This window comes from Oncorhynchus mykiss, chromosome 6 (assembly GCF_057628025.1).
Source record: "Oncorhynchus mykiss isolate SJ-2025 chromosome 6, ASM5762802v1, whole genome shotgun sequence".
Taxonomy (NCBI): domain Eukaryota; kingdom Metazoa; phylum Chordata; class Actinopteri; order Salmoniformes; family Salmonidae; genus Oncorhynchus; species Oncorhynchus mykiss.
In genome coordinates this window covers 76,607,805-76,630,194 of record NC_143027.1, presented here as the reverse complement: position 1 = coordinate 76,630,194, position 22,390 = coordinate 76,607,805, and the positions used below count along the sequence as shown (strand labels likewise).

General features: G+C 44.6%; 1 protein-coding gene across 11 annotated transcripts in view; it reads left to right on the top strand.

Moving 5' to 3' along the window:
* The window catches only part of chd9 (chromodomain helicase DNA binding protein 9), a 140,631-nt gene that overhangs the window by 12,705 nt on the left and 105,536 nt on the right, over positions 1-22,390 (top strand). For 7 of the 11 annotated variants that reach the window (XM_090238895.1, XM_090238892.1, XM_090238890.1 and 4 more), the window contains exon 2: positions 3,805-5,582. In XM_090238895.1, coding sequence (XP_090095021.1) covers positions 3,942-5,582 — 1,641 coding nt within the window. In that variant the 5' untranslated portion in view covers positions 3,805-3,941. Of the gene's footprint in view, positions 1-3,804; positions 5,583-13,116; positions 13,259-15,089; positions 15,346-22,390 lie in introns of those variants that run through there. The other 4 variants (XM_090238901.1, XM_090238899.1, XM_090238902.1 and 1 more) reach the window with 4 other exon arrangements.

Genomic DNA, 22,390 nt, shown 5'->3' with positions numbered 1-22,390 from the left:
CATGTCTTCATTCAGCCACGATTCTGTGAAACATAGGATATTGCAGTTTTTGATGTCCCGTTGGTAGGATATTCGTGATAGTACCTCGTCTAGTTTATTGTCCAATGATTGCACGTTGGCGAGTAATATTGACGGTAATGGCAGCTTTCCTACTCGCCTTCTGCGGGTCCAGGCGAGGCATCCGGCTCTTTGTCCTCTGCGTCGCTTCCTTTTGAGAATAATTGGGATGTCTGCCCTGTGCTGGTGTTGAATAAATCTAATCTAATCCGAGGTGAGTGATCGCTGTCCTGATATCCAGAAGCTCTTTTCTGCCGTAAAATACGGTTGCAGAAACATTATGTACAAAATAATTTACAAATATCATGAAAACCCCCCACATAATAGCACAGTTTGTTAGGAGACAGTAAAACGGCGGCCATCTCCCTCGGCACCATCTTGTAATCAAAAAAACATAACTGGCATGCAGGTCAGTAGAAATTGTAAGATAAAATGACATTTCACTTCAGAAAGATTACAGACTCGTGTAGCCTATTACCGGCAACTTCAGGAGAGTAGCTGCAGAATCTGCAAAAGCCAGTAGGAGCGGGAGGAGGATGGTCAGGTTAAGTTTTTCTTCTTCTGATTATCTTCATCTCTGGCTCCCTCTTGGGTCATTTGTGTCTTATTTAATCAAAAACTTATCTTAAAGCATCAGACAAGCTCAATGCATATATAGTTGATTGTATTAAAATACATTGGGTGTGTCTATATATGGAAAAATACACATTTAAAAATTACAACTTTCGGTCTACCAAGCTATTATTTAGTGTGGGACAGCCCTAGTCTCAACCATAGACAGCCTATAACCGGTTGTATTGTACATCATATAGCTTAGGTTCTACAGTTCATCATTGGTCCCAACTAATACAAGACGAAGAATCAGCAGCAGGAAAAACTCTATGCGGCTCAGATAAGCTACCTAACCTACCCCTGATTACTCATTCAGTTTGTTGAGCGGCCCGGGTAGGATTCTGGTCTGATGTTACCTCTAATTGAGTGATCAGATTTTCCTGTCTGTTTGGGAGAATTAGGCCTGGCCATTCTGCTCATTGTCAGTTACAATGGAGCCCTGCTAAGTGACAGAGCGATGGGAGTTCTCTTTTCATGCCTAGCCTGCCCTCAGCTGTAGGTCTGTGTTGCAAGAGAAAAGAATACTCTCCTACTCCTGGGCTGGCTGCTAGTCACATGAGAACAGAGCTCTAGTATAGCCAAGAGCTGGGCATGGGATATGATCTGGCCCCTGCTATCTGGTGTTCCTGTTAAACACAGTTCTAACTGCTATAGCTGTCCATGTTGTTATGGAATGGAGGTCCAGCACAACTGTCATTTATGAAAATGAGTAAGGCTACATTAATGATTCACAGTAACCATGTTAGGGTTAAGTCTTGATGCTTCCTGTATGAATCTTGTGTATTGTCTTGGTTGTGTGCTTGTGTCATACTGGGCCTTTGTAACAATGAGTAAAAAGTAAGGTTTCATCATAGCCAAGGACAGCCCCACTACTAGGGCTGGGCAGTATGCAGATTTTCATATCTTCATATCATCCTTCTCTCATCCTGAGATGTACGGTTTTACCATGGAGGCTGCTAGCTAAATATGCTAACAAGCGCAAATGGAAAAAAATTATATTGCAAAGACAGGCAGCTATAAAGTTATACATCTATACGTAAGAGCTACTGAATGTAATTTTTTGTGAGTTTGGACATTTACAAACAAATGTGACCGAGAGACATTGTGCAATAAACAGTACTGGCTCTGGAGCGGCATGTGTACGTGCTGTATCTGTCTGGAGTCTGGAGTCTCTAGGGCAACAGGCCTGCTTGCTCTGCTTAGAGGAAGAAGACAGGCTGAGAACGGAGAGGAGAAAAAAACACAAGGAAATCAAAAGACAGCAGTGGCAGCTGTACAGATAACTCATCCAAAGGGCTTTGACTTTTCAAACATGGCAGAAAGCCAACACAACATGATGGATGCCATGTCACCTTATTCATTTTGCCACTTACTTAGATAACCATCAAGTTAAACTTGAGTCACGTTAATAAAGAATTCTTCGCTTTTCCATGCAGGAAGAAAAGATACAACGCATAAGAAATATATTGCTGCATTTTGTAAACGCAAATCTAAAATGCTCCATTATTTCTACATGGCATCAGAGTCATTTTGTGCTTCAGTTGCACTTCTCCACCTGGAAGAGAATTCACTAAGAGCGTTCAATCAGCAGACGGCGTTCTGATGTAGCTATTTTTCTGTGGTGCTTTTCTCAGTGTAGCCAGCCTACTTTTCTCCAGATTAACTTTAAGAAAAACATTAGGAAATGTAGCTAGCCACATTCTTTCTATAATAAACAGAAATATGATGGCCATGCATTATTTTTGCAAAAAAATACCTTGCATGTTCATTGTAAGCTCATTTAGCCTACTTGTGTGACTGCTAGCCAAATAGCGTTGCTCTTCTGTTGTCATCTGATGAAAATGAAGCTATATTCTGCCGAATGTGTTGCAGTAATGCATTTTCTGTGAAGGAAAACTATAGTTGCACTCTATTGAAGCAAAAAAACACTTGCCTTTCAATATAAAACTCAGCCCCTGTCAATACACAGCTGGACTCACCTGCTCCCGCTTTGTGGCATTTACAAACAAACACGTGACGGCTCAACTGTTCTGGGGAACTACGGTGAGCTTCATAATGTTAAATAATGTGACAAGTGAAATGAAGAACTCTTTATCTTCTAACATATTGCCCAAGTTGACTGAAAGTATTTACTTACAAAGTAGCTACAAATATTAAATTATATTGAAAAATTTGAAACAAATTGTTAATAGAATTGAAAACCCATCCCGTGGCTATTTCCAAATACCCCGGTATACTGTATATACGGTATACTGCCCAAGCCTACTCACTACCCCACTTAACCTTAGCAGAGGTTCACGAGTTGTGGTTGAAGCATTGGATCTCAGTTGTATGCCCCCCCTCTGTATCAGAAGACTTGTGAGAGCCATGACTGTACATTCAGGAAGGCATGTCAAAGTGTTTGTAGTGAGTTGAGTGTGTGTGGTGAGTATGAGTCAGCAGGTCTTGACTAACACAAGTGTTCCTTCATCTTCTATTGGTCATTGGTCTGTGGCTAGATGCATCCTGAGCTAACCTCCTTGGCTGTTGACACAAACAGCATCAGCTGTCTATCTGTCTGTCTGCACCTTCCTCCCACACATTCAGTAGCTACTAGCAGACAGACGGCTCGGTAGATAGCAGCCACAGCACAGTCACAGGGCTGAGGCTGATTGCATCAGGGGGCTTTAAACCGAGGAAGACTAGAGGCACCTGGCTGTTGGTCTGTCTGGCAGTTGATTCAGTTTAGATCAGATCAGATGTGTTACCACACAACTACCTGCTGCCAACCAGAGATAATTGACAGTGCCAAATTTATCCCAGGCCTGTCTGACCTAGCCATTACTTGGCTTTTTGGTAGCCGCTGTTTTCACTGATGACGTTTACGTGGCTGAGAGTGTCTGTTATGGTAATAAATTGCTTATTGTAGTGTATATGAGGTAGAGGTGTATGGAGATATTGAAAACAACTAGAAGTGTATTGATTTGAAAAACACAGGATGAACATCAAAGAGACAGGCTAAATTCCGTAAAATCTATTTGACAACTGAAAATCTCTTTATTGTGCAGCCCACACACAGCTCAGTATGAACGAGACATGTTTAAAGATGCATGTTTTTCTTCTCTCTGTTAAATCTGACTTGAGGTTTTGTCTTAGTTTTTCTCTCCAGAGCCAGTCTGTGATGGACATACTGTAGCTCAGTAACACGTGGCGCTCCTCAGCACCAGCTAGAACCCAGCAGAGGTCCAACGTGGGGGACTGGTCTCCGGAAGACTGACCCTGGCCCCTGGGCCATGACAGATCCCATCATGGACTTCTTTGACGACCCCAACCTGTTTGTGGGAGGGCTGGACGGGTTGGCTGAGGAGGGCTTCCCCCCTGGACCCTCGCTGGTGGATGAGCTCAACCTCAGCGCAGGCTTTGAGCCTCTACAGGTGGAGCCAATGGGGGCAGGGAAACACCCCGGGATGATACCCACCTCCACCCAACAGAGCATGGCTTATGGGCAGCAGATGGGGAGTTTTCCAGGCATGAAGGCCCAGAACTCCATGGGACAGCCCTTCGCTAGCTCTGAGGGTGTGGGTGGTGGAGGGATGATAGCAGCACAGCATACCCACTTCCATGGACGCTCAATTGGTCAGGCACCCCAATCCAACGCGTTGTTTTCCAACAGCAGCCCCATGTGGGGCAACCAGGACCAGAACGGGAACCTCTACCACTCAGTGCCCCAGCAACAACAACAACTACATCAACAACAGCAGCAGCAACTCCACAACCAACAGCATCACCTCCGACAGCAACAGCCACAGCAGCAGCACCACTCTTGTCAACAACAACTTCAGCAACAACAAGTGCAGCAGTTACAGCAGCAACACCAGCTTCTGAACCAGCGGCAGCAGCAGCACCTTCATCAACAGGTAGTGAACCCTCAGTCTCTGCCCCAGCAGCACCACAGCTTCCCCTTCCACCAGGCTAACCAACAGCCAGCTTCCCACAACCAGCAGCTTACCACCGGGGGGACCCAGTTCCACTCCAGGGCTGTGCCTAACTCAGGGGCTCTGGCCACAGCTAATGTGGAAACTCCCAATGCCTCGCTGGCTGGAACCCCACCACAGCAGGGTGGCTACCAGCTGGTGCAGGGGGCCTTTCCTGGGGTAGGGCCAGAAGACTCTAGCATGTCCTTCTCCATGCAGACCTGCTCCCCCATGGCTCACACCCTGTCCTCCTGCTCAGTGAGCTCCACCACCACCTACCCTCCCTCCCAGTACTCCTTCCCTGGCCAGGGACAGCCTGGCATCTCCAGCCTGAGCCAGCCTCTCTCTTTAGCCCCAGTGTCCATGATCACCACCACCACTCCCCTGCCCTCCTCAGTGCCTGAACTCTCTCTCGTGGGAGCTGGATGTGCGTTTTCGTCTGCTCCAGGGATGACTCGGCATCATCAGCCCAAACAGGTCCCAGTCAGCCAGGCTGAGGACGAATGTCCCTTCCGGGCTCTGCGCTGCTCCAGGCAGACCTTAGGGAACTACGACTCATCTGAGATGTTTGGCCAGGCCATGAGCTGCTACCCCAGTGCAGTCAGCCAGCTCATTCCAGACCAGCACCAGCCCCAGAACTGTGGATCTAACTTGGAAGTTACCAGACCTCCGGCCAGCACCACTACCACTAACGGCTACGTGTCTCTAGAGGTAAGCCTGGCAGGGCTGCAAGGGGAGGTGGAGGCCCAAGGAGGGGGCTTTGAGGGCCTGGAGGCTCCGGACCTGCTGGCTGATGAGCTGCTGCCTCAGCTGGAGGCTGCCCTCAGTCAGCACGATCACCATGACTCCAACTGTTCCTGGACCAATGGTGGGGATGGAGAGAGGAATGGAAAGGGAGAGGAAGAAGAAGAGATGAAGGAGGAAGAAAGGATCTCCATATCCATGGACTACAAGATACAGGTAAACCCATTGGGCCATTAACACTTGCTTTTAGTCTGAGGCTGGCTAGGCTGACATATGCTGACAGAAAGGATGATATGGATGAAATGCCTAGTTATCCAGATTCTGCAGAGTTCTCCTTCATTCATCTATTTAAAGACGCACTATGCAGAAATCGCTCCACCATTTCCTGGTTGCTACAATTCTAATTTCAGTTTGTGACAAAACAAGCAAACATAGTCACTGTACCATCTAAACCACTGTGAAATATATTTCCCATAACCCAAAATATTGTATTTTCAGCTGTTTGAAGCTGGTGTACAAAAACGTAAGTAAAAGACGCAGAAATGAAATGTAGAAATAGCCCACATAGAACAGATCTACGACTTCTTGCTTTCATTGAGAAGATCTATGTCACAGTTCTGTGTGAATTTGGTCAGGTCATTCAAAAAGTTACATTTTGCAGCTTTAATGTATTACTACAGGGGAAGAAATACACATTGCGAATGTATAGAACAGTTGTGGTTGTTGGTGCTAATATTTGGCCTTCCCCTTGACCACATGGGCAGGAGGTGAAATTATTTCTCATTTCATTCCCATTTAAATCTAGATCTGCATCTTATCCAGGTTGTTTTATCTATTCAGTTCCAACTATGTTGGAAATGAATGGTAAGAATTGACAGTGAGACATGTATTTGTGACAGCTACGTTAATGGATAAATCTCTTGCACAGACGGAGAGAATAGAGAGAATAGAGAGAGCCTTGCCATGCTTTCACTCCTCTCAGCAGCCAGACGCCAGCCAGCCACCTACCCATGTAATGTTTAACTAGCCCTGGAAGAGCATGAGCATATTTGGTGCACCTGCAATCAGGGGGAGGTGGAGGGAGGGAGTGAGGGAGGGGAAGGAGGCTCAGCCCTCCTTTAAATTATAATAATACAGCCTATTCTAGCTATCCTTCCAGTATTGTGTCCCAAATGACACCCTTTTCCCTATATTTGACCAAAGCCCTGGTCAAAAGTAGTGCACTAAATAGAGAATAGGGTGCCATTTTGGGACATAGGCAGACAACAGGTAATTACAGTAGCCTAGCTGTGTCCCAGGGCCTGATTAATAGTGACAGCAGTGTCTCCAGGACTTACAGTAACTAAGCGTACTCAAGGCTATAGATGTGGGTCAGGGCAGGCTAGAGGCTAGAGACACTGCCTGACTCTGTCTGTCTTGCTGCTGCGCACTGCACTCACTACATGGCTAGATAGAGTGTGGGGGTGGTTGCTGTTGTGGTTTTCTCTGTGTGTGTGTCTTTGAGTGAGAGAGAGGGAGAGGAGAGGGGAGAGAGGATAGACATGGACAGAGAGAGTAGTGAGGCAGAGGAGGGGGAGGGAGAGGGGATAGAGATGGATGGATGGAGGGAGTGAGTGAGTGAGAGAGAGAGGAGGGGGAGGGAGAGGGGATAGAGATGGACAGAGAGAGTAGTGAGGCAGAGGAGGGGGAGGGAGAGGGGATAGAGATGGACAGAGCGAGTGAGTGAGGGACAGCTTGGGAAGGAGAGAGCGAGAGAGAAGGAGGGAGGCTAATGACAGACACAGAGAGAGGTAGAGAGTGCATTAGTGTGCTGCTCTGGCTCTGACAGGCACAAGGCGGATCCTGGGGCAGAGCTGGCCAGTAGCATAGCAACATCCATCCACACACCTCTCTTAGCCTGGCTCCACAGTGACGCAGACAGCCAGGCAAAGAGGACCGTCAGCAGCAGTCTGTACTGTATGTCAGACCTGGGTTCAAATACTATTTGATATTATGTTAAATACTTAAACTTTTCTTGATTAATGGAACCAATAGAATAGTCCCAAAACTACTAACCCCACCCATCTGGAACTCCAGGCAGGCTAAAGACTTCAAATGGTGTTTGAACCCACATCTGATCACCAGCAGCACAAGTGTGTCAGTTCCCTTCCATGGCCCTGGTGCTGGCACATGCAGCTCAGCACTCATCAGAACTCTCTCTGAATGGCTCTGTAAACTGTAAACAAGTGCACGCACACACACACACACACAGCTACTCTGTGGTGAGTGGTGATTCACAAGTCGCTAGGTCTTTACCCCGTCTCTACAGCATAGCTCTGCTTCTCTCAACTCTACCACTTAGACTTACAGGTAGGCTGAATTTTTATTTTATTTGACCTTTATTTAACCAGGTAGGCCAGTTGAGAACAAGTTCTCATTTACAACTGCGACCTGGCCAATAAACAAACGTACAAACCCAATAGAAAAAAAATAGAAAAATCTATGAACAGTGTGCAAATTTAGTACGATTAGGGAAGTAAGGCAATAAATAGGCCATAGAGGCGAAATTATTACAATTTAGCATTAACACTGGAGTGATAGATGACGATGTGCAAGTAGAAATACTCAAGCACAGACTGGTGTTTTGACCCAGCAGCCAATTTGTCCATCCGCTAATTGAAATGGGACATGGAACACCAGCGAACAGGCCCAGCTTCCCTACAGTCTGTGTCAACATCCACCCTTGTGTTGATGCTTATGGGTAGACTGCTCTATTCATATCCACTTGTGTGTGAAGAGCCAACAGATAGTGTGTTTGCTGAACAGGCAAGGCATCAGGGGATAGAGTGGTGCCCACCCCCCTGTCCTAGTCTCACTGCCTGTCTCTGGTCGTGTCTCACTCCCTGGTCCCGTCTCTGGCCCTGTCTCACTCCCTGGTCCTGTGTCTGGCCCTGTCTCACTCCCTGGTCCCGTGTCTGGCCCTGTCTCACTCCCTGGTCCCGTGTCTGGCCCTGTCTCACTCCCTGGTCCCGTGTCTGGCCCTGTCTCACTCCCTGGTCCCATCTCTGGCCCTGTCTCACTCCCTGTGTCTGGCCCTGTCTCACTCCCTGGTCCTGTCTCTGGCCCTGTCTAACTCCCTGTGTCTGGCCCTGTCTCACTACTGGTCCTGTGTCTGGCCCTGTCTCACTCCCTGTCTCTGGCCCTGTCTCACTCCCTGATCCTGTGTCTGTCCCTGTCTCACTCCCTGTCTCTGGCCCTATCTCACTCCCTGGTCCTGTGTCTGGCCCTGTCTCACCCCATGGCCCTGTGTTTGTCCAGCGATTAATATGCAAACCATAATCCAAAGAAACAGTCCAAAAAGGAGAGGTGCCGGATGTTTCGTTCCGGGACATATTTGTCCGGATCCGGTACCTCTCATGGGATGAAAAATTGTTTTCACTTTTTGCAATGTAAAAATTTGAATAAAAGCGATCAAAGTTCATTCAAGTTGTCTCTTCGTTAGTTATCCTACCCCCCAGCCCGGGCCTGATTTGGGTTGGGCTTATGGTTTGTGCAAAATTGTAACCCATGTTTGAGACCAACGCGTGGCTGTGCCTGTGTGAGATGCGCGCCTGTGTCTCTCACAGAACTGGAGCGAGATTCACTTTCTATGATCTCTCTCCCTCTCTGCTCTGATAGACATGAATGAGCCTGCAACGCTGATCTCTCCAGTGTTGCACTTCATCATTTATTTCCTTATAGAATCATAGCCGTGCGAAGGGTTCTGGAGGAGCTGCAGCACCCCTGATACATTTAAATACATTTGCCAAAGTTATAGAGTTACTGCTGTCTGTTCAGAAAGAAATGAAATAATTCAGAATAGCCTAGTACACCATGAGAAAGCATATCATTTAGCCACAGAGGAACATCATCAGCGTCTTTAAAAAAAATGTGCCTAACTGATATGTAGCCCAATAACAAGGCATAGCCTACAGTTTGAACGTGCGGGAAATCGGTCAGTTAATAAACAGCATGCAGACAAAAAATGCCTTTTGCAATACTTCAAATAGAATCGCTGGAAAACACAGATTGGAAAGCAAATGGCTACTGCTGAAAAGAGAAGACTCCAAATAGACCTATTGTTTACAAAATAAAACGAGAGAGAGGCTTTTGGCACGAGTGCATCGGCCATCACCAGCCAGTGAGCTGCACATCATTGGGTGAATCAGTGAAACAGGAAAGCATTTTTAGGACTATAATTTCTTTCTCACATTGTAACCTACAATATGTGTCTCCACACACCTAGGCCTGGACTATTGATGGATTCAAGACAGGGTCATTTTTATTGATTTCAGTTTGTCAGTGTCAAAGTAGCCTGTCACTTCTGTCATTTGGGTGGTATTATGGTGCTTTCATGACAACTGGGAACTCTGGGGAAAAAACTAAGTCAAATCATGACTTTTTCAGGTCGGAAAGTCGGAGCTCTAGAAAGAGGCCCGAGTTCCCAACTTGGAATTCCGAGTTGGATGACCTTTCAAATCAAATTTTCCCATTCGGAGCTTGTTTTTTTCCCCGAGTTCCCAGTTGTCTTGAACACACTGAAGTCGGAAGTCAGAGATTTCCCATTCCCGAGTTCCCATGTTTTGAATGCGGCATTAAAAAGATTCTGCCAAAATCTCCAGTCACGTAAAATGATGTAGAATTGCATGAAATGCATTTATAAAAGTACATTTTATTCCCAGATCCTAGGCCACTAAAAATGTTATCCATGTGTGCAACTTCTTCTGTAAGTGCCTCTACTCTACTGATCTATACCATTACACAAATGTGGTGATATGCATGCAATGCTTTACTATAAGGGATTTTCTTCTTTCTGTAATGTGTTCTGGTACCTCAGAGGTCCCTAGATCACCACCCTCTCGCGCTCACATTTTGTTCCGGCACCTCCCAATTGACAAATGAAGCACTGTGTCTGTACCTAGCCTGCACTGCATGTGGCTAATTAGGATTTCCGTCTGTCTTTAATGATGGAGACCTGGATGGATTCTGTCTTGTTCTTGAGGCCCAGCCATGATCAATGCTGCTCTGGTCCTCTTGCCGAGATAGCAAGCAAATGTTTTGCATTGCACATTATCACTACTAATGAATAATATGTTTTTTCACCCCAGTACTATAAAGTAGGGCTGGGCGATATGGCCAAAATATCATTTCACAATATGTTTCACATTTTTGACGATATTTGAGGTTTTTGAATGTTGGAATGTAGTGGGCACTTTTGAAAACAGTGTTGTTTGACATAACAACAAATGAAAAAGCCAGGGAGGGGTTATTGTGACACATGGGAGGAACCAAAGTGTTGGTCAGTGTTTCCTAGTGGACCCTAATTAATGTTACATTAAATGTTTTCTCTTACTGTAGCTTTGATATAGCTAAAATGTTCATGCTTTACCAATTCTTCTCTGATTTTAGAATATACCGTTGCACAAACAACGTGCTGATGTAGGCCTACACCAGCACTGGTATCAGGCTGTATTAGCTAGCTTTCTACCTACGTTTGCTGGCTAACTAGCCAACTAACTAGCAATTAGTATTAGTAGCTAACATAATTTATTTTAGCCACAACTTGCTAAGAAAAGACAAACTAGCTGTTTGCAGACAGTAAGATATATGCAGACTGTCACTGCAAGTGGTTGTTGTGACTCGTGGTAGCGCAAAAACTGTTCTGCTTGAGTGACAAGATGTGGGGCTTGGTGTGTGTGGAAGGAGAGAGGGAGAGAGATGACTCAAGTAGCAAACGGATTAAACTGCCATTATTACACGCGGCTGAGTGGCGTAACACATTTAACAAACCAAACAATAATATATAGCTTTACAAGGTAAAGTAAAAACCCAAACCGGTCCGTGCATCAATACCGGTATATAATAAAATATGGTATACCACCCATCCCTAGTCTCCAGACAGTTGTAGGCCTAGACCTTGGGAGCTAGTGCTTGGCTGTGACATGGGCTGGTTCTGTTCACTGTTAGTCACACAGAGAGTGACTTCTAGACAGAGGGCCTTTGTTCCCAGTCATTGTGAAGACAGCAGTATGATAAAGGGTGTTGGAGCTGGATATGAAAGGGCCTGGTTGGATATGGTCATACCAAGGCAATTTGAATTAGTCTTTGCTTGGTCTGTTCGAAGATGTACTCAGTGTGCCTATGTACAGCACACTGCCATAGGGTTATCGATGGGACAGGCACAACCCTTTAGAGTAGTAATAACCTGATTCAGTATTTTTCTAAATAGAGACAATTTTATAGACCAGGGTTTCACAAACTCGGTCCTGGGCACTGCCTGGGTGCATGTTTTGGTTTTTGCTCTAGCACTACACCGCTGATTCAAATAACCAAGTCATCATCATGTTTTGGTTTTTGCCCTAGCACTACACCGCTGATTCAAATAACCAAGTCATCATCATGTTTTGGTTTTTGCCCTAGCACTACACCGCTGATTCAAATAACCAAGTCATCATCATGTTTTGGTTTTTGCCCTAGCACTACACCGCTGATTCAAATAACCAAGTCATCATCAAGCTTTGATTATTTGAATCAGCTGTGAGGTGTGAGGGGAAAAAGCAAAACATGATGATGAGCTGCTGTGCAGTACAGCAGGTGCCTCCTGTCTGACTCAGTGCATCAGTGGTTTAGGTTTATTCTGTGACTCTCCCTCTCCCCTCACCCCCTCCTCTGGCCTCTGGGGGCATTGAAACTAGAGTGGGAGTGGTGGTGGTGGTGGTGGTGGTGGGGGGGGGGGGGCGTGTGTGAGGCCGACTCAGCTGAGGGTGTCTATGGCTGTGGGCCCCCACTGAATTGCTGTCTTTGTTGATTCCTGACCTTCCTGGGTGAAGTTTATGTAACTCCCAGCCAGCCAGGCAGAGAGTGCCGCAGTCAGCCTTGAAACCTGACACCAAGTCACTGCTCTACTCTCCGAAGGGGGAGGGGTTCCTGCCATGGGAAACCTGCCCTCCATGAGGCTGAGATATGATTGGCTGTTTCTCTGGCTGCTGCTGGTTCTCTCTCTGGTCTGTAGGTCTATCAGTCTCTCTTGATCTCTCAATTCAATGTTCAATTTAAGGGGCTTTATTGGCATGGGAAACATATGTTTACATTGCTGAAGCAAGTGAAATAGATAATAATCAAAAGTGAAATGAACAATAACAAATTGACAGTAAACTCCAAAAGTTCCAAAAGAAAAAATACATTTTAAATGTTATATTATCTCAATATACAGTGTTGTAATAATGTGCCAATAGTTAAAGTACAAAAGGGAAAAGAAATAAACATAAATCTAGGTTGTATTTACAATAGTGTTTATTCTTCACTGGTTGCCCTTTTCTTGTGGCAACAGGTCACAAATCTTGCCGCTGTGATTGTAAACTGTGGTATTTCACCCAATAGATATGGGAGTTTACCAAAATGTATTTGTTTTCAAATTATTTTTAGGTCTGTGTAATGTGTCTCTAATATGGTCATACATTTGGCAGGAGGTTAGGAAGTGCAGCTCAGTTTCTACCTCATTTTGTGGGCAGTGTGCACATAGCCTCTCTCGCTTTCTCTCTCTAGCTCTTTCTGACTGCCTCTCTCTCTTTCTGACTGCCTATCTCTCTCTTTATGACTGTCTCTCTCATCCAGCCTCATCGGCCTGCTGGTAGTGGAGGCCTGCCAGGAGTGGGTGGGATCTAGTGGGGGGGTCAAAGGTGAACAGGAAGTCAACTCTATTTAAAGTGGGGAGGTCTTGGCTGTGGACGGAAGGGGCGGGCTGTGGGGGGACAGTAGGGGAGGAGGAAATGGGTGGCTAGTTTGTAGAGGGAGGGGTGAGAGAGTTGTACTTGGATTTAGCCTAGACTGTGAGGAACATGTGGGAGCCTTGCCAGCCCCAAACTGCACAGTAGGTCTGAATAAAAACCCATTCTCTTTTATTCTGCATTTTTTCTCTCTCTCCCCCGCTCACAGGGGATTAAATAGCTTTGACTATGTTGGCTGGCTAGGGGTTTGGAGAGGAGCGTGCGATAGCCAGCGGGTTCAGTGCTAACATGAGGTTTTGTGTGAGAGGAATGTGAGGGGTGACACAACCCAACATAACCTCTTCCTTGAGCTGCAGTCAGGTTAACCTTTCACTGGCTGACAGGAATGAACTCAGCTCAATCACCAGGCAGCCCGCTGAACGCTAGCCTGCCTAGCATAGTCTGTCTCTGGGGAGAGAAAGTGGAGAACAGATTTACACAGTCTGCTCTACAGGGACTCTAATGAGACTTTCAGTGGCTCTCATTCAGTTAGACTTAGTTTAGCACTAAATAGGGAACCCAGCACTAAATAGGGCAGGGGGAATAGGGGAAAGGCATTTGGACTGTGGATCATGCCATTATGCTTTTAGCCAGCAGAACCGGCCCGCTTGCTTACAGCTGTGCTAGGGTCGGACAGCATGACTGTGTAGATCAAGACACTGGGGAGTTAGCGTGAGATATGGCTCAGAAAACCTACCTCAATATAGGGATGAGAAATGCAGTGCACTCAAAATTGTCCCATTAACCCAACTGTTATACCGGGAAGTTTGAACGACTGCTAGTTTTTCTGGAAAGCTGCCCTTTTCGTCCCCATGCTAGGTAGCAGAAGCCACATTAGCCATTTTGAAATAGCGCTAGAATGTAAGTTGATCATCAAACGATTGTCAGCCAATCGGGCTCCGTGCAAACTACGTCATCGAGCTGTGGAAATGTCAAAATAAAAGTTGCGGAGGGCCTCCTGGGTGGCGCAGTGGTCTAGGGCACTGCATCTCAGTGCTAGCTGTGCCACCAGAGACTCTGGGTTCGTGCCCAGGCTCTGTCGCAGCCGGCCGCGACCGGGAGGTCCATGGAGCGACGTACAATTGGCCTAGCGTTCCGGGTTACGGAGGGTTTGGCCGGGTTGGGATATCCATGTCTCATCGCGCACCAGCAATTCCTGTGTCGGGCCAGGCGCAGTGCGCGCTAACCAGGTCACCAGGTGCACAGTGTTTCCTCTGACACATTGGTGCGTCTGGCTTCCGGGTTGGATGCGCGCTGTGTTAAGAAGCATTGCGGCTTGGTTGGGTTGCGTTTCGGGGGACGCATCGCTTTCGACCGTCGTCTCTCCCAAGCCCATACGGGAGTTGTAGCGATGAGAAAAGATAGTAACTACTAACAACTGGATACCACGAAATTGGGGTAAAATTTAAATAAATAAATAAATAAATAACAAACAAAAAATGTAAAGTTGCGGTTGGGGAATGGTTTATTATATTGCCACATTCAAAAACACTGGAAATTCTGACATTTCAGAATTCACTGCGTTCAAGACAACTGGGAACTCAGAAATGTTTTTTGAGTGGTCATCCAACTGGAATTCCAAGTCGGAAACTCGGGCATCTTTCTAGAGTTCCAAGTTGTTTTGAAAGGACCATAGGTCAAACTTTACCAAAACTATGGATAATTTTCTGAAGTACAATAATGAATTGGTAATCCATGTCATTGCTGTCAAGGGTGGATTAACAAAGGCAATAAACAGCCACACACTAGAAAGTTGTTGTGTTTGTCTTTCAATAATTTATTTCTTTGTTCCAACAATTTTGCCTTTGTTAATGCACTCTTGACAACATTGACATAGCCAATTATCAATAAATTATTACCAATTAATTATATTATGGTACAGCCATAGTTTTGGTAGAGTTTGACATATACAAAGCCATTCCCCACACAACTTTTATTTTGATATTATAACAGCGCGACGACGTAGGCTGACTATCCTTTGTGGTTCAACACACGTGGCTTCTGCTACGTAGCATGAGGAGGAAAGGGAAGCGTTCTGGAAAAGTAGCAGTTATTCAATCTTGTAACAGTTGGGATAATAGCACAACTAGGAATACAACTCGTTTCTCACCCCTGGATTGAAGTACATTTTCCAAGCCGGCTCCACTGTGTCCTGATCTACACGGTTGTGCTGTCCGACCCTAGTGCAGCTATAAGTAAGCAGGTCGGATCTTCTGGCTAATTGTGGTTTATGTGGCGGCTATACTTCACACAGTGTGCCTCTTTTGCCTTTATGTCTAAGGAACACTTGTTGGTTTGTGTTTGTGTTAGCTTAGCTATTCCATGGAGAGTTGCTTTATGTGTGTGTGTGATAGTTAGTTAGTTTGTGATTTTTCACACAGGAGTCTCAAAGCGATCAGACAGGTTTGTCAGGTAGCTGCTGGTTCCTAGCCGGTTATGTTCACTGGTTTCCATGGCGCTGGGCCCTGAGTCAAGGGTTTGTTTACACAGAGAAACACTTTATTTCACAACATTACACTGACTCTGTGGAAAGGGACAAAATGTAGGCTAACACTATCCTCTGTCTGCCTTGGATAAAGTTTAGTTTTATACCTCTAGTCTACAACACATGCAGTTGGCCTACTGTCACTAACCATGCACACTATGACTCATGTTTACAGAGACTGCTGCCACCATTAAGTTAATGTTTTAACATTTCAAAGTACAAAATGGAGTGTTGCTCTTTTCTCTCAGAATGTTGTAGGCATACGTCCTACTTGGATGACCAAGGTGAATATGTTGGAAGAATCCTGTGAATTCCTTCCTATTTAACTCAATCCTCTGCTGCTCAGTGCAATTACTAGGCTGCAGGTTTCAATGTTTTCACTGGCCTATTGGTCTGTGGCATTTGGCCTTCATATACATTAAATCAATCTCTGTGGAATGTTGAATCACATGGTTGTTTTCACTATACTGCCACAAAGCTGCTGTTATTTTGTATGCCTTCACCTCAAGACTGTCCTGTCTGCTGAGTTGTCAGTATGAAATGCTTAGTGTTGTGGCGTGGATCATTCATTTTATTTATAGACTTTCTTAACATTCCTGCTCAGAACAGAACTACACGTCTGTCTGTTGTCCTCAGTTGAATGTGTGTGGCCATAGTTGGGAGATTCCAAGCCAGCTTAGGCGGAATTTTTTTCCCAACGATCTGATTGTTCTGTCAATTCTCACATTAGAAACTTAATTGGGAGGAAGGATGCAGGACATGCTTTTAACATTTGTACCACAAACCCTTTTCTAGAAAATTGGCAATTTTAGGCCCTTTTTTAGACCTATACATGCCTCCTGTAAGACCTTGTGATCTGTACATGATACAGACAACATCTTGCTGTCATTATACTTTTTATAGTGTTATCTCAAATGTGGAGTATGTGTGTAACCTTTATTTAACTAGACAAGTCAGTTAAGAACAAATTCTTATTTACAAGGACGGCCTACCGGGGAACTGCCTCGTTCTGGGGCAGAAGGAGAGATTTGTACCTTATCAGCTTGGGGATTCGAACCTGCAACCTTTCGGTAACTGTCCCATCGCTCTAACCACTAGGTTACATGCCGCCCCTAGATTCTGAAAAAAAAAAAACACATTCATTTATTCAACATAAAATATAAATATCTCAAAAGTACCCTTTTTGATTTTGCTTGTTTTAAAAAAAATATTGTTTAGAACAATGTACTTGTCAAAAATGTCAAATTTCCAGAGAGAGCTCTCTGGTACTTTTGTAGATATGATCAATTTTATACGTAGAAATGTACATTATAGGTCATTAACCAATCACAGCCCTTTCAATCCATTTTCCCATTCACCGTGTTGGCGGTGCTCATAAAATATATCACAACTTCAGAATTAGCAGAGAACCCACTGGAAATGTCATGTATGTCAGGGTACTTTTGAGATATTCATATGCATGTTTTTTATATTGAATGAATTAATGTGAAAATGTGTATTTCAGAATCTAGACATTCTCCATTTGTTAGAGTCTCTATAAGGAGTATAATGAACCAATTTGTTGTCTGTATCATGTACGGTTCAAGGATCATAAGGTTTTACAGGAGGCATGTATAGGTCTAAAAAGGGGTCCTAAAATGTCCACTTTCATCATGATTTAAATGTAAAAAGCATGTCAAACATCCTTCCTCCCAATAAAGTTCATACAGTGGGGCAAAAAAGTATTTAGTCAGCCACCAATTGTGCAAGTTCTCCCACTTAAAAATATGAGAGAGGCCTGTAATTTTCATCATAGGTACACTTCAACTATGACAGACAAAATTAGAAAAAAAATCCAGAAAATCACATTGTAGGATTTTTTATGAATTTACAGTGCCTTGCGAAAGTATTCGGCCCCCTTGAACTTTGCGACCTTTTGCCATATTTCAGGCTTCAAACATAAAGATATAAAACTGTATTTTTTTGTGAAGAATCAACAACAAGTGGGACACAATCATGAAGTGGAACGACATTTATTGGATATTTCAAACTTTTTTAACAAATCAAAAACTGAAAAATTGGGCGTGCAAAATTATTCAGCCCCTTTACTTTCAGTGCAGCAAACTCTCTCCAGAAGTTCAGTGAGGATCTCTGAATGATCCAATGTTGACCTAAATGACTAATGAGGATAAATACAATCCACCTGTGTGTAATCAAGTCTCCGTATAAATGCACCTGCACTGTGATAGTCTCAGAGGTACGTTAAAAGCGCAGAGAGCATCATCAAGACCAAGGAACACACCAGGCAGGTCCGAGATACTGTTGTGAAGAAGTTTAAAGCCGGATTTGGATACAAAAAGATTTCCCAAGCTTTAAACATCCCAAGGAGCACTGTGCAAGCGATAATATTGAAATGGAAGGAGTATCAGACCACTGCAAATCTACCAAGACCTGGCCGTCCCTCTAAACTTTCAGCTCATACAAGGAGAAGACTGATCAGAGATGCAGCCAAGAGGGCCATGATCACTCTGGATGAACTGCAGAGATCTACAGCTGAGGTGGGAGACTCTGTCCATAGGACAACAATCAGTCGTATATTGCACAAATCTGGCCTTTATGGAAGAGTGGCTAGAAGAAAGCCATTTCTTAAAGATATCCATAAAAAGTGTTGGTTTGTTTGCCACAAGCCACTTGGGAGACACACCAAACATGTGGAAGAAGGTGCTCTGGTCAGATGAAACCAAAATTGAACTTTTTGGCTACAATGCAAAACGTTATGTTTGGCGTAAAAGCAACACAGCTGAACACACCATCCCCACTGTCAAACATGGTGGTGGCAGCATCATGGTTTGGGCCTGCTTTTCTTCAGCAGGGACAGGGAAGATGGTTAAAATTTATGGGAAGATGGATGGAGCCAAATACAGGACCATTCTGGAAGAAAACCTGATGGAGTCTGCAAAAGACCTGAGAGATTTTTCTTCCAACAAGAAAATGATCCAAAACATAAAGCAAAATCTACAATGGAATGGTTCAAAAATAAACATATCCAGGTGTTAGAATGGCCAAGTCAAAGTCCAGACCTGAATCCAATCGAGAATCTGTGGAAAGAACTGACAACTGCTGTTCACAAATGCTCTCCATCCAACCTCACTGAGCTCGAGCTGTTTTGCAAGGAGGAATGGGAAAAAAATTCAGTATCTCGATGTGCAAAACTGATAGCGACATACCCCAAGCGACTTACAGCTGTAATCGCAGCAAAAGGTGGCGCTACAAAGTATTAACTTAAGGGGGCTGAATAATTTTGCACGCCCAATTTTTCAGTTTTTGATTTGTTAAAAAAGTTTGAAATATCCAATAAATGTCATTCCACTTCATGATTGTGTCCCACTTGTTGTTGATTCTTCACAAAAAAATACAGTTTTATATCTTTATGTTTGAAGCCTGAAATGTGGCAAAAGATCGCAAAGTTCAAGGGTGCCGAATACTTTCGCAAGGCACTGTATTTGCAAATTATGGTGGAAAATAAGTATTTGGTCACCTACAAACAAGCAAGATTTCTGGATCTCACATACCTGTAACTTCTTCTTTAAGAGGCTCCTCTGTCCTCCACTCGTTACCTGTATTAATGGCACTTGTTTGAACTTATCAGTATAAAAGACACCTGTCCACAACCTCAAACAGTCACACTCCAAACTCCACTATGGCCAAGACCAAAGAGCTGTCAAAGGACACCAGAAACAAAATTGTAGACCTGCACCAGGCTGGGAAGACTGAATCTGCAATGGGTAAGCAGCTTGGTTTGAAGAAATCAACTGTGGGAGCAATTATTAGGAAATGGAAGACATACAAGACCACTGATAATCTCCCTCGATCTGAGGCTCCACGCAAGATCTCACCCCGTGGGGTCAAAATGATCACAAGAACGGTGAGCAAAAATCGCAGAACCACACGGGGGGACCTAGTGAATGACCTGCAGAGAGCTGGGACCAAAGTAACAAAGCCTACCATCAGTAACACACTACGCCGCCAGGGACTCAAATCCTGCAGTGCCAGACGTGTCCCCCTGCTTAAGCCAGTACATGTCCAGGCCCGTCTGAAGTTTGCTAGAGAGCATTTGGATGATCCAGAAGAAGATTGGGAGAATGTCATATGGTCAGATGAAACCAAAATATAACTTTTTGGTAAAAACTCAACTCGTCGTGTTTGGAGGACAAAGAATGCTGAGTTGCATCCAAAGAACACCATACCTACTGTGAAGCATGGGGGTGGAAACAGTTTTTCTGCAAAGGGACCAGGACGACTGATCTGTGTAAAGGAAAGAATGAATGGGGCCATGTATCGTGAGATTTTGAGTGAAAACCTCCTTCCATCAGCAAGGGCATTGAAGATGAAACGTGGCTGGGTCTTTCAGCATGTCAATGATCCCAAACACACCGCCCGGGCAACGAAGGAGTGGCTTCGTAAGAAGCATTTCAAGGTCCTGGAGTGGCCTAGCCAGTCTCCAGATCTCAACCCCATAAATCTTTGGAGGGAGTTGAAAATCCGTGTTGCCCAGCAACAGCCCCAAAACATCACTGCTCTAGAGGAGATCTGCATGGAGGAATGGGCCAAAATACCAGCAACAGTGTGTGAAAACCTTGTGAAGACTTACAGAAAACGTTTGACCTCTGTCATTGCCAACAAAGGGTATATAACAAAGTATTGAGAAACTTTTGTTATTGACCAAATACTTATTTTTCACCATAATTTGCAAATAAATTCATAAAAAATCCTACAATGTGATTTTCAGGATTTTTTTTTTCTCATTTTGTCTGTCATAGTTGAAGTGTACCTATGTTGAAAATTTCAGGCCTCTCTCATCTTTTTAAGTGGAAGAACTTGCACAGTTGGTGGCTGTCTAAATCCTTTTTTGCCCCATTTGTATGTGAGAATTGCCAGAACAATCTGAGATAGCAAAAATATTTTCTGCCGACGTTGGGGTGCAATTTCTCAGTTGCAGCACTGATGTCTGCTTTTTTTACTGCTAGCAACCTGCCTTCTCCTGATTTAACTTCATATTATGGAGAACTATAGCATGGCAATGAACCCACCAATTGCTAATTTGCATGCATAAATGATACTATTTTGTATATTACCTCCAGGCAATGCTGGTTAATTTCTCAGTTCTCAAGCAAGGAATAGGCCTATGTTTAGAAATGTATGAAAATCCCTTTTGTCTAAATTATGTGATAGAGGCAATTTGAAAATCCTTTCCCTCTCGTGTCCCTGCCTGTGTTTCTGGGATGGTTTTCATCCTCCCTGTCTCTTCCTCGCCCCCCACAGCCATTCCTTCGCACAGGCCCCTGTCTCCCTCTGCTCTGTCCTGCTCTGGAGGAGGAAGTTAAACCCAGCCTTTCTCTCTCTCTCACTGTTTGTGACGTGTGTGTTTGTGTCTGTGTGTGTTTGTGCTTTTGTGTGTAAATTTGCTTATGATCTGTGTGTGCGTGCACAACACATGTGTATGCATGCACAGCTGTCTCAGTATGCACTTGTGTGTGTGTGCCTGTGTGCGTGTGTGTATCTCCTAGCCAGCAGCTATACTCCTTCTTTCCAGAGCTTCAATAATGAAGGAACTATAAAGGTCTAACAGTGATGTGAGCCCCCTGCCGTTTCCCCCACCTACACCTCTCTACTCCGTCATAGCCAAACGCCAGTGGAGGCTGCTGAGGGGAGGACGGCTCATAATAATGGCTGGAATGGAGCCAATGGTTCCTATGGAACTACAAGTCCGTACTCCCCATTTATGGTGCCACCAACCACCTGTGCCTAACGTTGCAGACCCATAGGGACCTCCACCCTGGCTCTGCGCTCTGAAGCTCATAGTTCCAATTATACATTGAGTCTTGGGGGTGCCCAACATCGCCTGTGGGTGCCTATGACCATATATTTGACAATTGTGGGGGAACACCCATTGATAGATGTTTTCATTCTTATGTTCTCCTGAATCAGCTCAGTCCATCATAGAGGGCCATGCAGTCTGCTGGGAGCTATGCTGAAATGAACCTGTCGGTCAGGCTGACAGATGATGGGGCTGTGGTTACACTGTTACATCTAGTGATTGTGGAGGAGAAATCCTCTAGATGAATTGGCTCTCAGTTTCTCTCTCATTTTTCTCACACACACACACACACACACACACATACATATACACACACACACACACACACACACACACAGACCTGCCTATGCCAGCCTTAAAATGCCCTCTTAAATTTGCTTGACTGCACCGCTCTCTCTCTCTCTCTCTCTGAACAAGCAGTAAAGATGAGTTGGTCACAGTTGGTTTTGCCTCGGGACCCAAATTGAACCAGGTTGTCTCAGTTAGGAGCCAATATTCGCATCGTGAAAAAGAATATCCAAATTATAATATGGGAAACAATTTTGAATGCTCTATTGATAGTACCGTAATTTCCGGACTATAAGCCGCTACTTTATTCCCACGCTTTGAACCTTGCGGTTTATACAATGACGCGGCTAATTTATGGATTTTTCCCACTTTCACAAGATTCATGACCCCAAAAAACTGAGCACCGTCACATAATGTGACGTAAATCAAGCACGCTCAAACTTCCCATCATTCTGATTACGGTAGTCATTTTGGAGAAACGGAGAAATGCATATGATGCAGCTTTTAAGTTGAAGGCGATCGATCTAGCTGTTGGAAAAGGAAATAGAGCTGCTGCACGGGAGCTTGGCCTTAATGAGTCGATAAGACGTTGGAAACAGCAACATGAGGA